This window comes from Musca autumnalis, unplaced genomic scaffold (genome assembly GCF_047663935.1).
Source record: "Musca autumnalis isolate F117 unplaced genomic scaffold, ASM4766393v1 scaffold_5, whole genome shotgun sequence".
Lineage (NCBI taxonomy): Eukaryota > Metazoa > Arthropoda > Insecta > Diptera > Muscidae > Musca > Musca autumnalis.
The window spans coordinates 28,245,836-28,272,714 of NW_027412088.1; the positions used below are offsets into that span (position 1 = coordinate 28,245,836).

Consider the following 26,879-nt stretch of genomic DNA (forward strand, 5'->3'; position numbering starts at 1 on the left):
CTAAGAATCTTTGCCTCCTCATGTAGATGGTCCACTGAAGATTTGAGGAGGCACCCTGTTGCTGTTCTCAGGACGACATTCTGGCAAGTTTGAATCTTTTTCCAATTCGTATCACATAATCTCCAAACCAGACTGGAGCCGCATAGCTTACCACAGACCGACCTATCGCGTTATATGTGGTCAACAAGGTTTCTTTAGCTGCACCCCAAGTGCTGCCGGCTAGGGACTTGAGGACCTTGTTCCTACATTTCAGTTTATCACTGTGACGTATGCGCACGACGTGAATGTACTGTCGAATGTGACCCCTAAAATTTTAGGGCAGTTTGTGGTCGGAATTTTGCTACCGTCGACCACGACATTGACCTCACGTCCAAACTGCGCTGTCCATGTGGTGAACAGACTGGCTGTAGATTTTGTGGCGGAAATCTGCATATTCCTCGAATGAAAAAAGGAGGTAAGATCGGTTAAATAGTTGTTCATACATATGTTGTTCATACATAGGTACATACATATGTACCAGTTACAGTAGACAATAACTGTTACTGTACTGAATAGGCATCACATCCAGTTAGTGCTAAATTTGCATTTATATTTGTTACTTGGAGTTCTTAAGGCCTGGGTACATAAGCCGCTTGGCTTTCTTGCTTAATTCATTTCTGGTAAAGGAATAAAGAAATGTCAGAACCACATTTCAATTAGGTCGAACTTGGTCTTAAGCCAGAAACCCGAGCGGCTTATGTACCCAGGCCTTTAATCGTGAATTGCCGTCTTTGGGTATTCCCAAAAACCTTCAGATTTATATTTGGATCTAAGTAAAAGTCAAAAAATAAAATACATCACTTGAAGTTCATCATATTCATATTATTTAATTTAAGAAAAAACTTTTTCTTATATAAAAAAATATCTTAAAATTAAAACAAATGGCAACCATTTTCTTGTGGAAGGCAATTATGAGAAATATTTAAAATTAAAAAAAGAGATTGTTGGTTAATCAGCCATTTACTGAGACCAATGATAAAGTATATAATGACATATAAAGGCAATTTGTTTATAAAACTGAGAAATACATGATGATGGAGCACTGCAAAACAAGCTGTGCCATCCATCCATCATTTACAAAGAGTTACATGAAACATAGATATGGAGGAATACAAATAATTTGTATTGTTGCTTAAAAAAATACATGATTTTCTCTTGCTTGTATGTGAATGTATAGAATGTGATTAAGTATTATTATGTATAAATTTATAATTTTATAAATTTTCTTTAGAAAAAAAATTTGTTCTATTACAAAAAAAGATCTTATAACAAATTTCGTTGTTAATGTTTTAATCGGAAAATAGAATCGTTTTAGTTCTTTTTTTCTGCATTATGAGAATTATTTTGTAAATTTGTACGCAACGTTGTGACACTTTGTTAAATTTTCACTTTGTTTTATAAGATACAGAGAGAGAGAGAGAGAGTGACAAGAAACGTAATTCGTATTGAGAATTCTTTAAGTTGTTTTGTTAGGTTTATCATTGAAACGTAGAATACGTGTAAGCATCGATGTGAGGCAAGGTATTTGTTTTTGTTGGTCCATAATTGGGCGAGATGGTACACAGGATTCAAAGCCAACAGCCACACGTTGGCTAACAAACGTCAAGAGGGTAAGCATATCATACTTTTTGCCATTTCTATTCAACTCTTCGACCAATGACTGAATGTACCACGAACCATCGGTGGTGTTGCGCCAAGAATAGAAACCTAAAACAAATATAACACATTATTCGACCATATCATAACGCTTGTCATAGATAACAAACCTGGTATTGTTGAATAGGATATAAGAAAATCAGCATGTACCGGTATACGATAAGTCATTTCGGAAAATGTTTCACCGTCGGTTTCAGTCTTTTGTAATTTAATTCCTGGATCTAAACGATCGCCTCGGCAAGCTTGTATAAAGAATAGCTTTGGTTTACCAGCTAATGTGGGGCATTCATGGGCAGTGAAATAATGCCAAATATTTTCCAATTTATACATAACATCTTTGGCATATAAATAGCCATGTTCACCATGGGTGAGTATTGCAACGGCTATACAATCATTATCGGTGTGGTCTTGTGAAGCAGCTACAGTGTGAAGAAAGAGGTATTTTAAAAATTAACACGAATTATATTTATATTTTAATAATTATTTCTAACACATAATTTGAAATTTTCTTTGTCCTCTTCAAAACAAAATTAACGTATGGCGGAGTAAGAAAAATTTATTTACAGTAAAGAAGTGGGGTGAATTTAATCGAAATGGAAATATTTTGTAGAAATAGATAATTAATTTTAATTTGTCTCCGTTGAATTTTTTGGGCTTTTGTGCATGGACTTGTCCAATATAACAAGTAAAAAAGTGTCAGTCGGCTTTGCCGACAGATATGTATATACCCTCAGCCAATTTGAAGTGAAACTTTCACCTACGGACTGATCGAATGTATTTAAGGTCTCTTCAGAATTCTGTGGCCCTTTTTGGACATTTGAACTTGCCGACAAAAATGTGGATTAGGAATTTAAGGCACTAAGACACAAATGTTGAACTATTGTGACGGAGGTACCCTCAGGGAGGACCATAATGGGCCATTTTAGAAGTTAAACTAAATTTTGACAAAATATTAGGAGATCCAAAGTTTGGACCAAATTGGTTGCCCCATTCAAGTGATATCGTCCTAGCATTTTAGTGACATTTTTTAAATATTGGGGAGAAGTACCGGAAGTTGTGGACCGGTATTGCCCCATGAAACTAAGTTTGGATATAATATGACGCAGACCAAATGTTAAACCAAATCGTTTGAACAGTTCGTGCTCTCCGACCGCCACATATGGTGACATAGGGGTTTTTTACACCTTTCGGGTTGTTTTCCCAAGAAATGTGGACTTGCCCCTAAAAAAACTTATACCATCGTAATGGAGTTAGCGAATGCAAATCGCTCCAACAAAAATCAAAGTGATTCGAGAGCAGGTCTTAAAGTGAACTTATTCGAAATTTTGTGTGGGAGGTACCTGATGGAGTGGACAAATATAGTCCATATTTGAACCTGATCTATATCTGGTAGATATATTAGGTTGTGCAAAGTATGGACTACATCGGTCACTCCCTTAAAGAGTTATCGTGCGCACAAGTTTTCCGAACATTTTTGAAGTTTTGTGGGGGAGGTACCTGAAGGAGTGGACCGATATGGCTTATCTTAGAATTTGAACTATGTTTGGACAAAATATTACGTAGGCCAAATTTTGGACCGAATCGGCAGATCCGTTCGAGAGTTATCTTGCGCTCCTCCAACCACTACACACGGTGTCATAGGGGCTTTTTGCATCTTTCAGGCTATTTTCTCAGGAAGTATGGACTTGCCCCGGATGAAACTTGTACCGTCGTATGGGGGGCAGTGAACACAAGTTGCTAAAACAAAAATCAAAGCGATTCGAGAGATGTTCCTAAACTGAACTTTTCCGAAATTTTGCGTGGGAGGTACCCGAAGGAGTGGACCGATTGGAGCCTCATCTAAGTCTGGTTGAAATTTCACGATGTGCAAAGTATGGATCAAATCGGTCACTCCCTTAAAGAGTTATCGTGCGCACAAATTTTCCGAACATTTTCAAACTTTTGTGGGGGAGGTACCGGAAGGAGTGGAGCGATATAGCCCATCTTCGAACTTAAACTAAGCTTGGGCAAAATATTACGAAAGCCAAATTTTGGACCGAATCGGTTGATCCATTCGAGAGTTATCGTGCGCTCCAGCCAGCCAGCCAGACAGACGGACGGACATTGCTAAATCAACTCCAAATTGTCGGAAATGTATTTCGTCAAACATACTTGGGGTCTAAAACAATTGTTTCGATGAGACACATTTTGCCCGTATGAAAGTGTATATACCCTCGTTAGCATAAATGCTGAGGGTATAAAAATTAAGTCACTGTAATCAGAATCGCAAGGACTACCTTCAAGGGAATTTTCAAAACAATCCTTGGACAGCAATTATGCAACGTTTTGAACTTTTGTGAGGATAGTTGTTGTTGTAGCAACGCCAATATCTTCGTTCGTGTATTATTTCAGTTATCAGGTTTTGGTTCCTCTGTATCCATCCTCAAAAATTCTGCAACCTGGACTGGTTGCGTTCATAAAGAATCAGGACAAGTGAAGGGGTTAGCTAGCCAGCTAAACAAATGGAGCGTGTCGTGTAGTCCCAAATCACATGCCGGGCATGTTTTGGGAATGGTGACATCATCCGGATCTTAACAGGTCTAAAAGCACTCGTGTTTGCCTTAGCAGTTGGCGTTCTTCTGTTGCGTGGATGAGGAGTGTACGGCATTCACACTGTATCCCTATACTGCCTGCGAGACTGCATCAGTGTGAATGCTTATCCAGGTCTGCCTGATAGGGTCGTTGGTCTACAAGGTCTTGGATCTCTCTCTAGATTTTGAACACATCTCCTGACCTGCCTGAGTGGGGAAGCCAGTCTATTAAATCATGGTGGACGTACTCACTGCGATAACTCCCAAACAGGTACTGCATCGACAACATCCTGTTGTGCTGATGCAACGGAAAACCTTCGTCTCTTCATCAGAAGCATGTTGAGGTATATCGGGAAGTTCGATAGAACATCCCACTTCTTCAGTTTGACAGGATATTCTTTCCAGTCCTTGCAGTTGCTCAAACCATGGCCCTTAAAGAGGCCGCGGAGGAATGCAAAAAAGTAGTTTCCTTCTAGTCCTTGCAGTTGCTCAAACCATTGCCCAAATCAAAAAAAAAATCGACTCCACCGAGCCGAGCTCAACCCACAAGGGAATGAAGAAGGTTAAAAAGTCTACTCCTAAACTAAATGACTTCCGTAAAGGAGACCATTTTGTGAAGGGGTATGACTCTAAGCCCAACTCCAATCTGCAGGCTGCAAGTAATTCAAATATTTGGTCCAACTAAAAAACCACCTTCTGCTGAGAAGACGGACAAAGCTTCACAGCATACAACTGTGAAACGGATCCGATCTTCAGAAGGACCGCAGCCCTCGACCAAGAAGACGATGACTTCTCAGCAGGTCAACACATCGACATCTTATGTAGCCGTCTTTGCCCAGAATGCCAAGGAGAATAAGCCCAATAGCAAGAATTCAACTACCTGCTCTGGAAAAGCGACCTTCAAGGCACATGGTAAAAGTTGCAACAAGACCGACCCCAATGATACCAGCTGACGACTTTCGACAGAGCTAACACCGACGGGAGAATCGGCAAAGGTCCACTGGTTGCTTGTGGAAACCGGTCTCCGAAGATTATTGTGACCGTCCGTTCGAAAGTATCAACCTTCAAAAAAGCATCATGGTCATTAAGTGCCACAACAAGAAATCAATCATGAGGTTTTCTTGTTGAGCTCGAAGCAGGAGGGCCATCAAAGTTTTAATATACTGCAATGGCCAGGATTATTTATGGAAACGTCAGAATAAACTACACTTTGGTTAGGGAGGGATCAAATTCCGCATCGCATCAAGGCTGTAGAAACTCCACGAGCTACGTTTGGGTGGGCTTCCATTTTTCAACCAGCATTCCAAATTGCTGTTTTGGAGTAAGTTTTACCATTATGGTGAATAGGATGGCTCGCACGGTAACACCCGAGCAAGTACTGCAGCGAAGGCATACCATTGTGTTGCTGTACTGGAAGTATCTTTGTCTCCTCATGTAGATGGTCTACTGAAGACATGAGGAGGCACTATGTTGCAGTTCTCAGGCCGGCATTCTGAAAGGTTTCAATATTTTCCCATCGCATTGCACATACATATATACGGAGACCATACTGGCGATCCATTACGTTATATGTGGTCAACAAGGTTTCATTATCTGCACCCCGAGTGCTGTCGCAGATAGCTATGGCATGCGCGGACGACATGAACATGCTAACGAACGTAACCCCTAGAATTTTGGGGTAGTTTGTGGTTGGAATTCTGTTACCATCGATCATGACATTCAACTCTGTTCTCACTTCTGCCATCCATGTTGTAGCAGATTGGCCGTAGATTTAGGGGCGTATATTTGCATATTCCTGGCGTGGAGATAGGTGGTAAGATCAGTCAAAAAAGGGAAGGTACCCGATGCCAAGATCGTACAATCATCCTCATACGTTACAATCTCAATGCTGTATGGAGGGGGTGGAATATAGGGGAGGAAGAGGTTAAATAGGTCCGGAGATATCACCCCACCTTGGGGATCTCCCTGTTTCACTCTACGGGCTTGAACTTCCTGTTCTTGAATGTCACGTACGACGGGCGTCCGTACATATAATCGATTATTCAACATTTCAAAATTGGCCGGAGAGTTGTCTGCTCCATGTCCTCAAACAGTATAAAGTGCCTGGCAGTATCAAGGGCGTTTGATAAGTCAAGTGCACCATCACTGTTCTGCCACACGGCTTGCTCTCTTAAAGTCCTTGATGATATGTGTGGAGATAGCCTGTAGCGCTGTTGTTGTGCTGTGTTGCTTACGGAATCCATCCATCCACCGTTGTCCACAATTCACTTATTCCGGCTACAATGTTGCAACTCTTCAGATCGTTTGACCAATTGTTCCGCTTATGTTCGCCGACCAGCCTGTTAACTTCCAGTGTCAGCTCCCTGACTCTGGGGTCGTCGGGGTTGGTTCGACGAAGCTCATCACGCTCATTTGCTAATCCCGTCGCCTCTGCTGCGAAATTTGGTCTTACTTCGGGTATTCGACCAGCAGGTATATGGCGAGCGGCTGCAGCATTGATGATGTCTCGGAACGTCCTTTCTGCTACCCGAACATCAATAGGATTGGGCAACTCGGCCAATCAGTCTTCCCATGATTGACGAATGTGCGGCGTTCAGAGGTGATGAAATCGGGTGGTCTGCTGATGGAGACAATTATGGGGAGATGGTCTGATCCGAGGGAAATGACGGGTTGCCAGGTGACGTTATTTGTCAGACCAGGTGACACGATAGTTATGTCTGGCGAACTGTGACACGCTCCTCTAATTCTGGTAGGGGCGTCCTCACTGACCGAGCAAAACGTAGAGCTATCAATCTGCTCAGCCAGCGCTATACCTCTCTGGTCGTTTCCGAGGGTCGAATGCCACATTTCATGATGCGCATTAAAGTCCCCCAGGACCAGGCGATTATGACCTTCCAAAAGCGGGCTAATGTCAGGCTTATAATCTGAGATACAGCTATTTCTCGGCGGGACGTATACATTCAGCAACTCTATCTCGGCAGCTCCACACCTGACTGCTACCCCCATACATTCCATGTACGGGTCATTAGAAACAGGCTCAAGCGAGATAGGTCTGTATTGGACATACTGGTGCAATAGGAAAGCCAATCCCCCACCTCCACTTCTGGTGCGATCTTTTCTCAGAGCATTGTAATCATCACAATGCTCTAAGCTGTGGTTGTTGTTCAGCTTGGTTTCCTGCACCGCCGCGACCTTGATGTTCTTCCGACTCATAAAATCTACTATCTCCTCGATCTTACCTCGGAGTCCATTGCAATTCAATTGCAAAAAGGCTGCATTTTCGGGATTGGGACAACAACGGCTGGTGTTAAAGGCTGCATGAGCGGCTGTTGTCGAGGGGACTGCGGGGGAGTTTCGTAATCAGACGACGACTCACTGGGGACTGTGTTCACACAACCACGTGTCGTAGTCCCTCACGTGGACGAGTCCAGAGCAACCCCTTAGATGCACCCACTCCTGACATATATTGCATCTCACCGAAGGTTGGATGTGGGTGAAGATGCGGATGTGACAAACTGAGCACAGATATATTGGTCCTGGGATTTCCTCCGTCCCGGCTCGGACCAATAGAATTCGGAGCAGGCATTCCGGGATATGATGTTCCCAATACAGAAAAACGAAACAAATACAAACATTTACACACTGAGGTGGCAGCCGCTGGCCGGAACATTGGTTTTGTGTTGTTCCGAGTCAATCCGGTACGAAAGAACCCGCTGCCGTGGGATGTGTAGCGCTGTTGTTGTACTGTGCTGCTTACGGAATCCATGTTGATGATCGGCAACTGAATAGCTATTTCTGATGGAAATTCCATCAGGGCCCAACGCTTTGCATGATTTAGCGTTCCTGATGAAATTCGCAACATCATCCATTGTAAATTGCGATGGTTCATCCTCGGAAGGACGATATATAATGCCACGTAGTACTCTTCTCTTTGCCCTGTCACTACCGGGGTGTTCGACAAATTGTTGATTGAAATAACTTGCGCACTTCTTGGGATCAGTCAGCGTAAGGTTGCCAAACGTGACTAGGACCTCAGTCTTCCTTCCTTCCAGATTTCGAGAGTGACTTAACCGTTGTCCACAATTCACTTATTCCGTCTACAATGTTGCAACTCTTCAGATGGTTTGACCAATTGTTCCGCTTATGTTCGCCGACCAGCCTGTTAACTTCCAGTGTCAGCTCCCTGACTCTGGGGTCGTCGGGGTTGGTTCGACGAAGCTCATCACGCTCATTTGCTAATCCCGTCGCCTCTGCTGGGAAATTTGGTCTTACTTCCGGTATTCGACCAGCAGGTATATGGCGAGCGGCTGCAGCATTGATGATGTCTCGGAACGTGCTTTCTGCTACCCGAACATCAATAGGATTGGGCAATTCTCTGAAGCGGTGATTGGTGAACTCTCTGAAACTCGGCCAATCAGTTTTCCCATGATTGACGAATGTGCGGCGTTCAGAGGTGATGAAATCGGGTAGTCTGCTGATGGAGACAATTATGGGGAGATGGTCTGATCCAAGGGAAATGACGGGTTGCCAGGTGACGTCATTTGTCAGACCAGGTGACACGATAGTTATGTCTGGCGAACTGTGACACGCTCCTCTAATTCTGGTAGGGGCGTCCTCATTGACCGAGCAAAACGTAAAGCTATCAATCTGCTCATCCAGCGCTATACCTCTCTGGTCGTTTCCGAGGGTCGAATGCCACATTTCATGATGCGCATTAAAGTCCCCCAGGACCAGGCGATTATGACCTTCCAAAAGCGGGCTAATGTCAGGCTTATAATCTGAGATACAGCTATTTCTCGGCGGGATGTATTCGTTCAGCAACTCTATCTCGGCAGTTTCACACCTGACTGCTACCCCCATACATTCCATGTACGGGTCGTTAGAGGTAGGCTCAAGCGAGATAGGTATGTATTGAACAGACTGGTGCAAAAGGAAAGCTAATCCCCCACCTCCACATCTGGTGCGATCCTTTTTTATTACGTTGTAACCATCACAACCTACTGAGCTGTGGACGTTCAGCATGGTTTCCTGCACCGCCGCGACCTTGATCTTCTTCCGATTCATAAAGTCCACTATTTCATCGATCTTACCTCGGAGCCCATTGCAAAAAGGATGCATTTTCTGGGATTGGAACAACAACGGCTGGTGTTAAATACTGCACGTGCGGCTGCTGTTGGGGGGACTGCGGGGGAGTTTCGTAATCCGACGACTAAGGAGTTTCGTAATCTGACGACGACGACTCACTGGGGGCTCGCGTGGCAAGTCCAGAGCAATCCCTTAAATGCACCCACTCCTGACATCTATTGCATCTCACCGAAGATTGAATATGGGTGAAGATGCGGATGTGACAAACAGAGCACAAATATATTGGTCCCGGGTTTTCCTCCGTCCCGGCCCGGACCAAAAGAATCCGGAGCAGACATTCCGGGATATGCCGCTCCCAGCACAGAAAAACGAAATAAATACAAACACATGTATACTGAGGTGGCAGCCGCTGGCCGGAACGCTGATGTTGTGTGGTCCCGGGTCAATCAGGTACAAAGAAAACGCTGCCGTGGGATTGTTTCAGCCGGGCGGTCTGCTGATGAAGGCAATTATGGGGAGATGGTCTGAGAAAGAGAAACGACGGGTTACCAGGTAACATCATTTGTCAGACCAGGTGACACGATGGTTACGTCTGGCCAACTGTGGCACTCTCCCGATTATCGTATTTTAAAGGTCGTGGCCTCAAAATGGCTGAAATTTGATATTTAGCCTTCGTTGGGGGCCTTTGCACCCAAATTTGTCGGTATAGGTTCAAGTTTTCATATAGCCCCCATAGAAGGGTTCCTCCCGATTATCTGTATTTTGAAGTTTGTGATCTCAATACCCCCGAAATGGCTGAAATTTGGTATTAAGTCTTCGTTGGGGGGTATTCAACTTTTCATCAGAAATTTGTCGGTTTATGTCCAAGTTTTCATATAGCCCCAGTAGAAGGGTACTTCCCGGTTTTCGGCATTTTGAAGTTTGTGGCCTCAATATCCCACCGAAATGGCTAAAATTTGGTATTTAGTCTTCGTTGGGGGGTATACAACTTTGCACCCAAATTTGTGGGTACAGATCCAAGTTTTTATATAGCCCCATAGAAGGATGCCTCCCGATTATCTGTATTTTGAAGATTGTGGCGTCAATACCTCCCGAACTGGCTGAAATTTGGTATTTAGTCTTCGTTGGGGGAGGTATTAAACTTTTCGCCAGAAAGTTGTAGGTATAGGTCCAAGTTTTCATATAGCCTCCGTAGAAGGGTACTTCCCAATTTTCGACATTTTGAAGTTTGTGGTCTCAATATCCCACCGAAATGGCTGAAAGTTGGTATTCAGTCTTCGTTGGGGGTATACAACTTTGCACCCAAATTTGTCGGTATATGTTCAAGTTTTCATATAGCCCCCATAGAAGCGTTCCTCCCGATTATCTGTATTTTGAAGTTTGTGGCCTCAGTACCCCCGAAATGGCTGAAATGTGATATTTAGTCTTCGTTGGGGGGTATTAAACTTTTCATCAGAAATTTGTCGGTATATGTTCAAGTTTTCATGCAGCCCCCGTCGAAGGGTACTTCCCGGTTTTCGTCATTTTGAAGTTTGTGGCCTCAATATCCCACCGAAATGGCTTTAATTTGGTATTTAGTCTTCGTTGGGGGTATACAACTTTGCACCCAAATTTGTCGGTATAGGTCAAAGTTTTCATATAGCCCCCTCAAAGGGTACTTCCCGATTTTCGGCATTTTGAAGTTTGTGGCCTCAATATCCCACCGAAATGGCTGAAATTTGGTATTTAGCATTCGTTGGGGGTATACAACTTTGCACCCAAATTTGTCGGTATAGGTCAAAGTTTTCATATAGCCCCCATAGAAGGTTTCCTCCCGATTATCTGTATTTGAAGTTTGTGTCCTTAATACCCCCGAAATGGCTGAAATGTGATATTTAGTCTTCGTTGGGGGGTATTAAACTTTTCATCAGAAATTTGTCGGTATATGTTCAAGTTTTCATGCAGCCCCCGTCGAAGGGTACTTCCCGATTTTCGGCATTTTGAAGTTTGTCGCCTCAATATCCCACCGAGGCTGAAAATTGGTATTTAGTCTTCGTTGTGGGTATACAACTTTGCAACCAAATTTGTCGGTATAGGTTCAAGTATTCATATAGAACCCATAGAAGGATACCTCCCGATTATCTGTATTTTGAAGGTTGTGGCCTCAATATCCCAACAATTAAAACTAATTGTTCCTATTTATTTCAATACACTCGTGGTGGAACATAACGTCTTTCTTACTTGTTGTTTTTATAAAACATGTAGTTCTCGACATCTGGATGTTTTTGATGATGTAAACATTTGCTATTTACATGTGGAAGTGTAAATATGAATTGTTGTTGTGTTTATTTGTGTTTACTGTACTTCTTTGTTCCATAATTATAGAACAAACAGATCAGTTGGCTACAAGGACCACAGAACAAAATTCATAGGTGATACAATTGTACAATGAGGATAGAACAATATTTTATAGGAATATGCCTAATGCCTAAAGAAATTGTTCACTCTTGCAAAATAACAAAAACGAAAATAGATATGCATATGTAGTCTGAGGCTGCAATGTCAATATTGCCTTAAGTTATTGACTATTTCAGTCACTTAAAACTTCCATATTCTCGAAGTTTATACTCGTCAATTAATAGGTCCATAATCATACTGTCTCTAAAAATAGAATCTTTAATGTTCGTAGGTAAAATTAAAAAAATAAATAAATGACTTCGCAAAACAGCCCTTACATGTGATGTGCACTGATTCGAGGAATTCCCCCAAGTTCAATCATAACAATGCCGCAAAAATAATCTAAACAACAAAATTGTTAATAAAAACCCGTTGCCATAGATGTACAATAAACTGCATTATCTTATATTGCTTACTACCACCACCACCACGTGAATCATTTTCATTGCTTCCAACTTGTCTTCAAACAATTATAAGCTATCACGTTGACTTTCCCTTGTTATTGATTAGGTCTAATTGAGTTATTGATGATAATGGAAATGATTACTTACCCTTTTCGATATGTTTATATAAATCGCGTAGTTTACAATCTTTGTAAGTTTTAACATCAAAATCTAAATTCTTCAATGCTGTTTTTAGCTTTTCACAGTCGACATTTGTTCCTTTGCGTGGTTCTAACGATGGTATTTCGTAAAATTCATGATTGAAGATTAATGCCATACCACGGTGCTTGTGATTCATATTGTATTCCATGGCATTACGTTCAGTGGGCATGCGGGCGACAGATGCTATTTCAAAACTGAAAAGAAAGTAATTTGTAAAAGAACAAAATGAGGATTTTGGGTATAAGTTCTGATACCAAAGAGATACTTATGTATATTAATTAATTATATAACTTATAGCGATGAGATATATAATAATGTTCCTATAAATAATTTAATACCCTCAGCTTTTAAGGTATAAACGCTTTGATACGATTAAAAATGTGCCGCCTCACAGAAATAAGGGGATTGCAGAAATTTGCTAACAGGTTGGTGCACACGATAACTCTCGAACGGATTTGGTGCTACACCGCCTCGTCATATTTTGTCCAAATTTGGACGAAGTTCGTATGTTGACCATATCGGTGCAGTCCTTCTTCACTCCTTTGGTTACCTCCCTAAAAAGATTCTAATAGTTTGCTGGAATAACACACCCGAGCAAGTACTGCAACGATAGCATCTCATTATGTTGTCGTACTGGAAGAATCTTTGCCTCCTCATGTAGATGGTCCACTGTAGATTTGAGGATGCACACTGTTGCTGTTCTCAGGGCGGTGTTCTGACAAATTTGAATCTTATCCCACTGCGTGTCACATAAATTCGGGGACCAAACTGGCGCCACATAGCTTACTACAGACCGACACCTATCGCTTTATGCGTGGTCAACAAGGTTTCTTAATCTGCTCCTCAAGTGCTGCCGGCTAGGGACTTGAGGACCTTGTTCCTACATTTCAGTTTATCGCAGATAGCTGTGGCATGCGAGGACGACGTGAAAGTGCTGTCGAATGTGACCCCTGATATTCAACTCTCTTCTATACTGCGCCGTCCATGTGGTGAACGGCCACGATTTAGTGGCGGATATCTGCATATTCTTCGCGTGGAAAAAGGTGGTAAGATCGGTTAAATAGGAATTCAGTCTCTCACAGATGTCATCAGGGTAGGTACCTGACGCCAGGATCGTGCAATCATCCGCATACGTTATGATCTCAATGCCGTCTGGAGGGGGCGGAATACAGGAAATGTAGAGGTTAAACAGTTCCGGAGATATCACCCCTCCTTGGGGAACTCCCTGTTTCACTCTACGGGGCTTGGATTTCTTGTTCCGGATTTCCACATACGACTGGCGACCACACATATATAGTTTATTATCCAACGTTTCAGACTTGGCCGGAGCGTTGTCTGCTCGATGTCCTCGAACAGCGTGGAGTGCTTGACAGTATCAAAGGCTTTTGATAAGTCAAGCGCCACCATCACTGTTCTATCACACGGCCGTTCCCGGATGAGTCCTCGACAAATATATGTGGAGATGGCGTGCAGCGCTGTTATCGTGCTGGGCTCCTTACGGAATCCATGCTGATGATCAGCAACTTGATAGCTATTTCCATTTCTAGACCCTCAAGGGTCTGCGCTACAGATGAAAAAAACGAAATCGGCCTGTACGATTCACCTTTGCTGGCATCCTTGCCTGGCTTCAGTAGCGGGACCACCCTGCCCATTTTCCAGACTTCGGGAACAATAGGTTGGCTAGCGACAGGTTGAGAACTTTAGTGAGATACTCCTGGCTCATCCATCTGTTTCAACATTAGCATGGAAATTCCGTCAGGGCCCAACGCTTTGGATGATTTAGCGTTCCTGATGGCATTCGCAACATCATCCATTGTAAACTGTGGTGGTTCATCCTCGGCAGGAAGATATCTAATGCGACGTAACACTCTTCTCTTCGCCCTGTCACTCTCGGGGTGCTCGACAAACTGAAGTAACTTGCACACCTCTTCAGGTCAGTCAACGTAACGTCGCCAAACGTGACTGAGGTCCTGTCATCCCTCCTTCCGGGGTTCGAGAGTGACTTAACCGTTGCCCACAATTTACTTATATGGACCATGAAGCTTTCGATGCAGTAATTGCTCGGATGTTACGGTGAGAGCCATATGATGGATAGAAGCCCCCGTCCAGGCATCTCTGGGGAGATCTTCATGATCTAGGCAGAGAGGTCCAGCTTTACAAGATAGAACCAATAGATCAACAAGACTTAAATAGCATTCACGCAGATGCAGCCACATATGTCATATACAACAATCATGTGAATGCGGTCTTGGAAGAACATCTTCCATCTATTGCAGCTGAGAAGCGTCAGCTGCCACGACAAACCAGAGTAGTTGTCCTCATCTACCCTCGAGTGATGCCGTGTAAATTCCTATAGGGCAAGGAACTATGACACCGTGTAAAACATATGCACACTACACGTTTTCAACTGCCCTGCCAAACCTACTCAACTCTCTCTCACTCCTATAGCTTTGTGGTTAAAACCCATCGAAGCAGCCAAATTGCTAGAACTGGTGATAGACCCAGAGCCAGATTAAGCAGAAAAGAGAACTTTCGAAACTGCTACAAAAACTACTCCAGCTTACAGCGTTGTGATGGAAACAACGGCCTGATGAAGGATCGATCGTACCAGAAGTGAAGGTGGGGGACTAGCATTCCGGTTGCACAAGTCTCTTAAATACATACTTATCTCGCTTGAGCCTGTCTCTAATGTCTGGTACATAGAATGTATTGGGGGTAGCGGTTAGGTGTGGAACTGTCGAGGTAGATTTGCTTAACGTATACATCCCGCCGATTACTAGCTGTACTCCAGGTTATAGGTCCAACATTAACCCGACTGATCTTAGGTGACTTTAATCATGAGTTTATGGCATTCGGGCATCGGCAATGAACAGAGGGGTGTTGCTCTGACTGAGCGGATTAATGGCTCCACATTTTGTACGGTACGGAGGACACCTCTACCAGAATTAGCAGAGTGCCATAGTACGCCAGATGTCACCTGGTCTGACAAATGACGCCACCGGGAAACCTGTCGCTTCTCTTGGGTGTGACCATGGATCTCCAAACTGTGGACATCCTAATCCAGTCTCTGGCGGCAAGAATTGCTTTTAGACTCCGGGAGTCAGGGTGTTGGCGTGGTTCACACTTTGGACACTCGAATGTCCTAAAACTAATTGATAGTCAACTTGAGTTAGGTGACAATGGTTGCCTAAGCGATTATATGGCCACTTCATTCAAGTTTGACCCCTTAAATGTTATTTTCCCAAGCAGAGACGCATGAGCTGATTGTATATCTCCTCTGGACGGTCTGGCAATATACACAGACGGGTCCAAGATGGAAGAAGGTACTGGCTCTGGCTACTGCGAGAATCCACTAATTAAAAACTCATATAAGCTTGACGATAATTGTAGTGTTTTTCAGGCGGAGATTCTTGCTATCAGGAAAGCAGCTGAATTGGTGAAAGGGCTTGAAGGCAGTCTTACAGGACCGGTGACTATATTTCGATAGTCAAGCGGCCCGCAAGGCTCTCAAATCACGGACTATAAATTCAAGAGCTATTCTTGATTGTAGGAGAGCTCTGCAGGATATATATACATATATAAGTTAGCACATCCCTGCCGAACTAACAAACAACATTGTTGCTTGCTTGGCTGTGTTGTGTTCTTGCTAGGCTACATTGATGGAGTCGTGTTACGTCTAGTGGCGTGATCATGGTGTCAGCACTTTTTGTCTTTTATAACTTAAGTAGTTTAAGTAGAATAAGTTTTTGGATTTCAATAAAGAAACAGTTTTTTTAAGCTCACCAAAAGACGAAGAAGTCTTTTATTGTTAACTGGCGCCCAACCGGGTTCAACCCTACAAATATGAAGATCTAAAAAAAGAGATCTATCAGTTTAAATCAGTCCTACGAATATAAAGATCTAAAAAAAGAGATCTATCATCTTAAATTTGAATTTTGCTGAAAAAGGAAGCTTTACTTAAAACTTGCTGGATTAAGAGGCCTCGCTTAAAATTTGCTGAAAAATCTAAGGATCTACTCTTTTTAAATAACGTAATACTTACTGAAAGTAATATTTACTAGAAGGAAGCCTTACTTAAAACTTGCTGGATTAAGAGACCCCGCTTAAAACTTGCTGAAAAATATAAGGATTTACTCTTTTTAAACAACATAAAGTCATGTAAGTGTGTCACTCATTGAATTTCAAAATTGTGTCCAAAACTGGTGGTATTAAGAACTTAATATTTAAGAAAAAACAAAGTGTAGTGCGTGTTTAAAACATTTTTATCTTTGTGCCAAAAAAAAAAAACAAACACAGTGATTTAGATCTTGTTATAGTCGTAACAATTTTTTGTTTGAAAAGACAATATGAACAGTGAAGAAATGACTGCATTAATAGAATCCGCTGTACGTACAGCGATTCTGGCATATAATAGGAATGATGAAAAAAAGTTAAGGTCTGAAACCTCAAAAAAAATTCAGCCAAGAAAACCGTCTGATAGTGGTTGGAACTATAAACAACAAAACTATCATAAACAGAAAAATCCACATTACGAAAATGGTGGTGATGCTAATTTACAAGCTAGAGATCAAATAGAGGACATGGACTTGGACCCAACTTCGTCTAAATTCAGACAACCGACCAATTATGGTAACGGTAAAACTTCTCACAGACAACCATTTAAGCGTCAAGCTGGGTCTGGCCGGAGTACGGGCCCAAAATTTCAAAAAGTGAATAATATGATTCCAGAATCCCATTCAGGAGAAGAGCAGGCGGGACACTATTGTGACATAGCTCAATCCGAATGTGGAGACATAAACGATGAAGTAAATGAAGACCGTGACTATGTAAATTTTTTTAGAGGCAGGTCCCTACTACCGTTCATAAGGCGGACGATAGCAGGGAAACCAATACGCCTTTTAATTGACACTGGTGCTTCAAAAAATTATATAAAACCTCTCAATGAACTGAAGCATATAATTCCCGTAAGTACTCCTTTTTCAGTTCACTCTGTCAACGGACAAACTCCTATTAAACAAAAATGTTTTGTAAATTTATTCGGTATGAACTCTACATTCTTCATTTTGCCAACTCTAACAACATTTGATGGAATTGTGGGCTTAGACCTATTAAAGAAAATCAATGCAAACATTGATTTAAAAAAAGGATTTATCCTACATAATTCTGGCTCTGAACTAATTGAATTTTTTGAATGTAAAGATGTTAATTTTATAGACGTCGATAAAATTGATGTGCCTTTCGCAATTAAGGCGGATTTTCAGAAAATGTTAAAAAAACGAATAAAGGTTTTTGCTGATCCTAAAGAAGCACTACCTTATAATACAAATATCGTTGCTACCATTAACATGGAGAACGAAGAACCTATTTATTCTAAACTATATCCACACCCAATGGGTGTATCTGAATTCGTAAATTCAGAAATAAAAAAATTGTTGGCAGATGGTATAATTCGACCTTCAAGGTCACCATTTAATAGCCCAGTATGGGTAGTCGACAAAAAAGGTGTCGATAATCTAGGCAACCGAAACAAACGTCTCGTTATAGATTTTCGGAAGCTTAATGCCAAAACAATTAGTGATAAATATCCCGTTCCGAACGTAACAATGATATTATCAAATTTAGGTAAAGCAAAGTACTTTACCACTTTAGATCTGAAATCCGGGTTTCATCAAATTGAACTCGCGGAAAGAGATAGGGAAAAAACGGCATTTTCTGTAAATAACGGAAAGTACGAGTTTTGCCGTCTCCCATTTGGACTAAAGAATGCTCCTAGTATGTTTCAAAGAGCGATAGATGACATACTAAGAGATGAAATAGGCAAAACATGTTACGTTTATGTTGATGACGTTATTGTTTTTTCAGAAACCAAAGAGGATCATGTAAAACATATCGACTGTGTTCTTAGGAAACTGCTCGATGCAAACATGAGAGTCTCTGTCGAAAAATCAAATTTTTTTAAATCTGAAGTTGAATACCTTGGCTTTGTCGTATCCAAAGAAGGTATAAAAACCGCACCATCAAAGATAAGTGCAATACAAAATTTCCCAGAACCAACGACGTTGTTCGCACTAAGATCGTTTCTTGGGTTAGCAAATTATTACAGATGTTTTATCAAGGACTTTGCCAAAATTGCAAAACCTTTAACTGATATTTTAAAAGGAGAAAACGGTAAAATTCCTGCAACCAAATCCAAAAAGGTTGTAGTCAATCTTAACGCCTTCCAACTGGATGCATTTCACAAACTGAAAAATATTCTATCTTCGGAGGACGTCATGTTGATGTACCCTGACTATAAAAAACCGTTCGACCTTACCACTGATGCATCAGCACATGGTTTAGGTGCTGTCCTATCCCAAGAGGGAAGACCAATCACTATGATTTCTAGAGCATTGTCGGATAAAGAGTTGCATTTCGCAACAAACGAAAGGGAGCTTTTAGGAATAGTCTGGGCTCTTAAAACATTAAGACATTACCTCTATGGTGTGAAGACTCTTAACATCTTCACTGACCATCAACCTTTGACATATGCAGTTTCGGATCGTAATCCGAATGCAAAAATTAAGCGCTGGAAAGCTTTCATCGATGAACATAATGCAAACTTGTATTATAAGTCAGGAAAAGAAAATCAAGTTGCAGATGCGCTATCAAGGCAACTTGTCCATGCGTTGGAGAACGATAATTCGTCAGACATGGCAACAGTCCATAGTGAAGAGTCATTCACTTACACTATGGAAAGCTCAGACAAACCGGTCAATTGTTTTCGCAACCAAATCATTCTGGAAGAGTCGGAATTTCCCACCACTCGAAATTTTATACTTTTCGGAAACAAAACGAGACATATTGTACAATATAGAGATAAAAACGAAATATTGGCCAAAATTGTTGATGCAGTCAACACTGAAGTTGTCAATGCTATTCATTGCGGCCTACCTGTGTTGGCCCACATTCAACACGATTTGATTAGGATGTTTCCTTCAACGAAGTTCCAATTTTGTAGTAAATTTGTCTCTGACATTTTCAACCAATGCGACCAGAGAGAAATTGTCGTAAGTGAACACAATAGAGCTCATCGAGCAGCCCAAGAGAATGTTAAGCAAATCCTTTCAGACTACTATTTCCCCAAAATGGTGAAAATAGCGAATGAGGTTGTTGCCAACTGCAAGACATGTTCAAAAGCAAAATACAATCGGCATCCAGAAAAACACGTTATAGGAGAAACAAAGGTTCCTTCTTATTCCGGTGAAATTCTACATATTGATATTTATTCAACTGATAAAAACCATTTCTTAACTTGTGTGGATAAATTCTCAAAATTCGCTGTGGTACAGCCAATAGCGTCCAGAACGATTCTAGACGTAAAAGAACCAATTCTCCAATTAATGAATATTTTTCCAAATACCAAAGTTGTCTACTGTGATAATGAGAGGTCCTTTAACTCTGAGACTATCAGATCAATTCTGAAAAACAGGTTTAATGTAGATATTGTCAATTCACCTCCTCTACACAGCACCTCAAATGGGCAGGTAGAGAGATTTCATAGCACTCTTGCCGAAATCGCAAGATGCTTGAAAATAGAAAGGAAGATCGAGGATACCGTCGAACTCATCTTACAATCAACTATAGAATACAACCGAACAATTCATTCTGTCACGAATGAAAGACCTATTGATACGATACATTCTGCACCCTCTGAGGTAAAACAAAAGATTAAAGAGCGAATCTCTAACGCGCAAAACAGGCAGTTACATTACTTTAATAAAAGTCGTCATGACAAAGTTTACAATGTGGGGGATAAAGTCTTTGTTAGGAATAATCGTAGACTTGGAAATAAAATGACACCACTTTATGAAGAAGCTACTGTCGAAGCAGATTTGGGGACAACTGTCCTAATAAAGGGGAGGGTGGTCCATAAGGACAACCTCAGATAAATGTTAGTTTATATTGATAAAATGTTTTTTTCTGCTTTTGTTTTTTACCTAGGCTGTTACTACAATTTCTTTTCATACTAACGTTGACTCGTGCAAAGATTATTGACTATTCACACTCCGATTATGTCCCAATTTTGGATGGGAAAGCCATCGTTTGGAATGACTATGGGTATCTAAGGCATACAACTAACTTAACAACGTACTTTGAGATACAACGTGAAACTAAAAATGCAATTAGCATATTTCCTCAGACTCATGTAAAAAAGATATTAGAATCCGATTTATTGCATATTGATACTCTTTTAACAACCCTCACCATACATCATCGGCATGCAAGAAGCATTAATTTGATAGGCAAAGCACTTAAGGTCATTGCGGGTACACCAGATGCAGATGATTGGGAAGAAGCAAAATTAATCGAAAAACAACTTGTAGACTCCAACAATAGACAGATAGAAATAAATACAAAAATACAAATTGAAATCGAGAAATTAACAAACGCTGTAAACACGATTCTAAGGACTCGTAGAAAGGAACAAATTGATACCGTAAATCTATTTGAAATTTTAATGGCCAGAAATCGGATGATAGTTATGGAACTACAAAATATAATTTTATCCGTAACTTTAGCTAAAATAAATATTGTAAATCCAACAGTTTTGGACCAGGACGATTTAAAAATATTTATAAAAAATCAGAGCAATGAGCAACACACAGATTTCACCATATCAGAACTAATGTCTTTGTCTAAAGTAAAAGTAATATCAAATGAATATTGTTTGTATTTTATCATTAAATATCCTATTCCAATAAGAACATGTCAGAAAATTTCTTTATTCCCAGTACCTCACGATAATAAAATTATCCAATTCGCTGACACCAACACTGTAGTAGACTGCGAAGGCAAGACGTATTCAGCAACAAATTGCAAGCAAACAATATCTTCAACCTATTGTCAACTTATGCCAAGCGAAACCTGCGCTCAACAACTCATATCGGGTGAATCAGCACACTGTAATACGCAAAGCAATAATCTTGATAAAGTGGCAGAAATCGACGATGGAATTATCATTGTCAATGACGCTATTGCAGAAGTGAAAGAAGCAACCGAAAATGTAAGAAACATAAACGGCACATTCCTCATAACCTTTGAAAAAAATGTGACTGTCAATGGTACACTATTCGTAAATAGAAACAACATTGATATGCGGAAACCAGGAACACCATCATTCCCCTCAATTATTATAAACAACCACAGTGAAATTTTAAGTTTGTCATCTATCCATCAGATGAACTTGCAAAACTTACAATATATTGGCGACCTTGAAAAAGATGCAAGAATGCGACCAATTTTAGTTGGCGGTGTTGTTTTTATGAGTATCGGAATACTCCATTTCATATTGTGCCTCGTCAAACGTAGGACAAAGATAAGAGAACAACAAAGATTTAAATCTGCCGTAGCAATGGCTATAAAGAAGACCGAGGACGGCCTCCACTTAAGTGAGGGGGTAGTTAGCACATCCCTGCCGAACTAACAAACAACATTGTTGCTTGCTTGGCTGTGTTGTGTTCTTGCTAGGCTACATTGATGGAGTCGTGTTACGTCTAGTGGCGTGATCATGGTGTCAGCACTTTTTGTCTTTTATAACTTAAGTAGTTTAAGTAGAATAAGTTTTTGGATTTCAATAAAGAAACAGTTTTTTTAAGCTCACCAAAAGACGAAGAAGTCTTTTATTGTTAACTTATACACCATATCGTAAAGCTATGTTGGGTTCCGGGTCACAGCAACATCATGGGAAACGAGGTAGCAGATGAACTTATCAGTTGATGAAGCCGTCCGCCCACCAATGTGCCACTACATCTGCAAACTTCGGGAGATCTTCAATGAGAAAGCACATCAAAGATGGCTATTGGAACCTGGTTGTAGGGTATCCAAGGCAATCTGGCCTGTGGTTTCTCGTCGAAGAACGGCTTCCATCCTCTCACTTGATAAGTTAGGGATGAAAATCGCGGTAGGGCTTATAACATGAGATCTCTAACTTCAAAATGGGATGACAGTGGCATTGACTACAGCAGACTATGTGAAGATGCGGAGGAGATACAGACTGTCGAACATCTGCTTTGTAGGTGCCCCATGTTGCAAACAAGGAGATACCTTACACTAGGCAGATATGAGATAGACACTCTGACCTTCCTGTCTAACATAGATCACATCGTCCTACACAACTTTACCAGACATCTAGCATGGCTTGGCAAAGGCAAACGTCCTTAACAACCGTTAATAATCAGACTCTTTTCACTCTTCCAGATAATTCCTTGGCGTCAATCTCTACAACTCCTACACTCACCATCTCTATCCTATCATCCTCATCTCATCAAGCTGCAGCAACACTCTATCATCTCCTTCATCTTTAATCATCTCAACAACACACCTCCATCATCTTTAAATAGCCTACACAGGATGAACACAATGGACCAACGGTCTCCGAGTGAAGCAGTCACCTATTCTAATAGAGGGCTGCGCATCCTTTAACCTAACCTGGGTGTGACCATCTCTCTATAATCGTCTCCAACAGCAAACCATCCTCCTAAAAGCCTCATTTTTATCAATAATGGGAATGGTAATTAGCCTAGTTTCAGAGAGTTTACCAATCACCGCTTCAGAAATCTGTCCAACACTTCCAATGTTGGGTAGCAGAGAGGACGATTTGAGACATCATGACTGCTGCAGCCGCTCGCTATATTATCTGTTGGTCGAATACCCGAAGTGTGACCAAATTTCCCAGCACTGGCTGCGAGATTAGCAAACGAGCGTGATGAGCTTCGTCAAGTCAACCCCAGGGTCAGGGGGCTGATACTGGAAATTAAAAGGTTAGACGGTGAGTATAAACGGAACAATTGGTCAAATCATCTGACGAGTTGCAACATTGGGGCCGGAATAAGTGAATTGTGGGCAACGGTTAAGTCACTCTCGAAGCCTGGAAGAAGGAAGATATGATCAGTTACGTTTGGCGACGTTACGCTGACTGATCCGTTATTTCAATCGACAGTTTGTCGAGCACCCCGGGAGTATCAGGGCGAAGAGAAAGTACTACCTCGCATTATATCTCTTCCTGCCGAGGATGAACGACTATCATTTACAATGGATGATATTGCGAATGCCATCAGGAACGCAAAATTATCCAAAGCGTTGGGCCCTGATGGAATATCCATGGTAATGCTGAAACAGCTGGATGTAACGGAAGTCGAGTATCTCACTAACGTTCTCAACCTGTCGCTAGCCAACCACGTCGTACCCAAAGTCTGGCAAATTTGCAGGATGGTCCCGCTACTGAAACCAGGCAAGGATGCCAGCAAAAGTGAATCGTACAGGCCGCCTGTAGCAAAGACCTTTGAGACCTTAGTCCTCCCCAGTGTCAGAAATAGCTATCTAGTTGCGGATTCCGCAGGCAGCACAGCACGACAATAGCGTTGCACGCCATCTACACACATATTTATCGAGAACTCAACCGTCGTGCGACAGAACAGTGATGGTGGCGCTTGACTTATCAAAAGCCTTTGATACTGTGAGAACATTGAGCAGACAACCCTCCGAACAAGTGTGAGACGTTGGATAATTAATTATATGTGCGGACGCTAGTCGTACGTGGAATTCAGGAACAAGAAGTCCAAACCCCGCAGACTGATACAGGGGGAACGCCCTGGGGTGGGGTGATATCTGCGGAACTGTTTAACTTCTACCTCTCCTGTATTCCGCTCTCTTCAGACGGCATTGAGATCGTATCGTGTGCGGATGATTGTACGATTTTGGCGTCACGTGCCTTTTCTGATGTCATTTGTAAAAGGCTCATCTCCTATTTGACTGTTCTTACCAGATTCCACGCAAGGAATATGCGAATATCCGCCACTAAATCTACGGCCACTCTGTTTTCCACATGGACGGCAGAGGTGAGAACAGAGTTTAATGTCATGGTCGATAGCAGAATTCCAAACACCAACTACACCAAAATTCTAGGGATCACATTCGACAACAAAGGTGAATCGTGCAGGCCGATTTCGATTTTGTCGCCCGTTGCAAAGACTATCAAGGCAGCACCAGCGCTGCAGGCCATCTTTACACATATTAGCTGTCAAGCACTCCAGTCTGTTTGAGGACATTGAGCAGATTATATGTGTGGACGCCAGTCAATTTTACTATTTATTATTCGAATTATTTCATTTATTTGAATTATTCAATTTGATATTCGAATTATTCCATTTGTAATTCGAATTATTCCATTTGTAATTCGAATTATTCCATTTGTAATTCGAATCATTTTATTTGTAATTCGATACAAAAAAAAAAATTAAAATATTTGGAACAATTCTAGTCTAGTAAAAACTCTCCGATTTTTTTGAATTTTTTTTTTTTTCAGAGGTAGATATTGTTGAGCTGATCACGGAAATGTATAATTTTCTTGGGGGACGGACCCGGTTACTGGACCCGAAAGTCCGGTTACAACCCGGGTTGGACCCGGCTCTACTGAACCGATTGCTACAAAATGATTCCTATCCAACAAGTGGTCATATGATGGGGTTATTTTCAGGTGGTCAGGTGATATAAGTCAAAAACTGATTTTTGGACCCGGATTTTTCCATAAAACCCTCAAAAAGTCGAAAATGGGTCCATTATGGGAGCCCGCTTAATGTATGTCAGATTATAGCTCGCACTTTAACCTTTCCAAGATGGTGCTATATGTTGTAATAACTTCTCTGGATGCAGAGATATGGCTCTTAGAATCTCGAAAACCCGGACTTTCGGGTCCAATAACCGGGTAACCGGGTCCGTCCCCCAAGAAAATTATACATTTCCGTGATCAGCGCAACAATATCTACCTCTGGTAAAAATTTCAAAAAAAAAATCGGAGAGTTTTTACTAAGCTAGAGTTAAGTTCATTCGCAATGAATGAATAAATAAATAAAAAATAAATCTGAATTTTTGGAATTACCAATAAAATGATTCGAATTACAAATGGAATAATTTGAATTTCAAATAAAATAATTCGTGTTTAGTGCGCTTTGTAACATCATTGGATGGATGTGAAATACATATGTATGTATGTACGTGGTACGCGAATTCCCATTCAACGATAACAAAATTTGTTCCGACAACATTAATAAAAAACCTAATAATAAAAAAATGATTTTCTTTACATGAAAACTGTTAACCTTATCACAGCATCCAGAAATCAACAACGAATATATCCTTGTAAAGTAAATCGCAATAAATTTCAGATCTTGAACGTGTCTTCCATAATAAAATTAAACTCCTGTAATGAACTTCAGCAAGCTCACTGTTTTTTCATTTGCACTTACCTAATTTTTCCATTAGTTTGATGTGATTGTAGCACTCCGTTTACAGTCTTATTAGCAGCAGTAGATGGATCTTCACCGCCCAAAATGCCCATACCCAATGCATCGGGCCGATCGCCAAACTCATCTTCGCAATGAATTGAGTCTGTTGGACTTCGTGAGACAGTGTTCATTTTTAGTGTGGCTTTTGTTATATATTCAATTGTTGTGGTTGATATGCATTCGTCCGTCATTTTGGTGTCAGAGCTGGCTTTTGCCTTTATTTATTTATTTTTGTTTTTCAATAAGTAATGTGATTAGTAATTCAGTAATATAGCTTATTTTCTTTAGTTTCACAGTTTTTCAGATAAGAACCACAACACAAAGTACAACACAGAACAGACAGGCAATTTAAATAAAAAACTATTGTATTGCGTATTGGAGGAAGTAAATGTTTGTATGAGTATTGAAGACAAGTTCCTTTCTTGTTCTTTTTCTATTGCCTGCTCTATCCTTTCTTTTACTCCAACTTCACCCACTATTAAGAGGTGCGACGACGACGCACACAATTCAAACTCTGCACCACAATAATCAAGCAGACACGCCAATTTTTTTGGTATAACCCCACACAACAAAACTTATTGTCAAGGCCAAGAATAATCTCAGCCGGGAGCCGGGGCAGTTGTTGCACTTGGCAATATAGATTAAACACTATTTATTGCTATTTGTCACCACAATCAAACTATTTTTTTGTGATTTAACAAATTTGTTTTCAAATATGGTCAAGCCGCTTTATTGTTTTTTCTGTTTTTGTTGCATTTTTTATGACGTTTGTTTTTTTTGGAGGTTATGCATTTCGTTGAAAACTATCATTGTACGAAGAAATTGAAGTGCATCATAAATAAATACTAACTGATGCAACAACAAAAAAGCCGTATTATTAACTATTCACAACGCGTACTAACACGAGATTAAAAATACAAAATAGTCTCCGAGACTGAAAAAAGTGTTTTGTTGATACTACTATTGACTATTGTTTATGTTCATTGCGCCTCTCCCCAAACAAAACAATGATAATTGATTGTTGTTTATACTCTTCCCAACTGCAACTGCACAGAGTTTAGAGCCGTGCAGGAATTCGTATGCGCCGTCACTTGCATGAATATATTTTGATGTGGCGGCGTTCAATAACAAAACATGGCTCCAAACAAGATGCATTTAATGTCATG

General features: G+C 41.0%; 1 protein-coding gene across 1 annotated transcript; it reads right to left on the reverse strand.

Annotated features, from left to right (window-relative positions):
* Window positions 1–840: 840 nt before the first annotated feature.
* Window positions 841–26,826, reverse strand: LOC141405940 (caspase-1-like). Its single transcript, XM_073990835.1, has 4 exons — window positions 25,675–26,826; window positions 12,338–12,585; window positions 1,806–2,114; window positions 841–1,746 (listed from the first exon to the last, which is right to left on the reverse strand). Exons 1-4 carry the CDS (start codon window positions 25,902–25,904, stop codon window positions 1,496–1,498), a joined length of 1,038 nt encoding a protein of 345 aa, XP_073846936.1. The 5' UTR covers window positions 25,905–26,826; the 3' UTR covers window positions 841–1,495.
* Window positions 26,827–26,879: the final 53 nt, after the last annotated feature.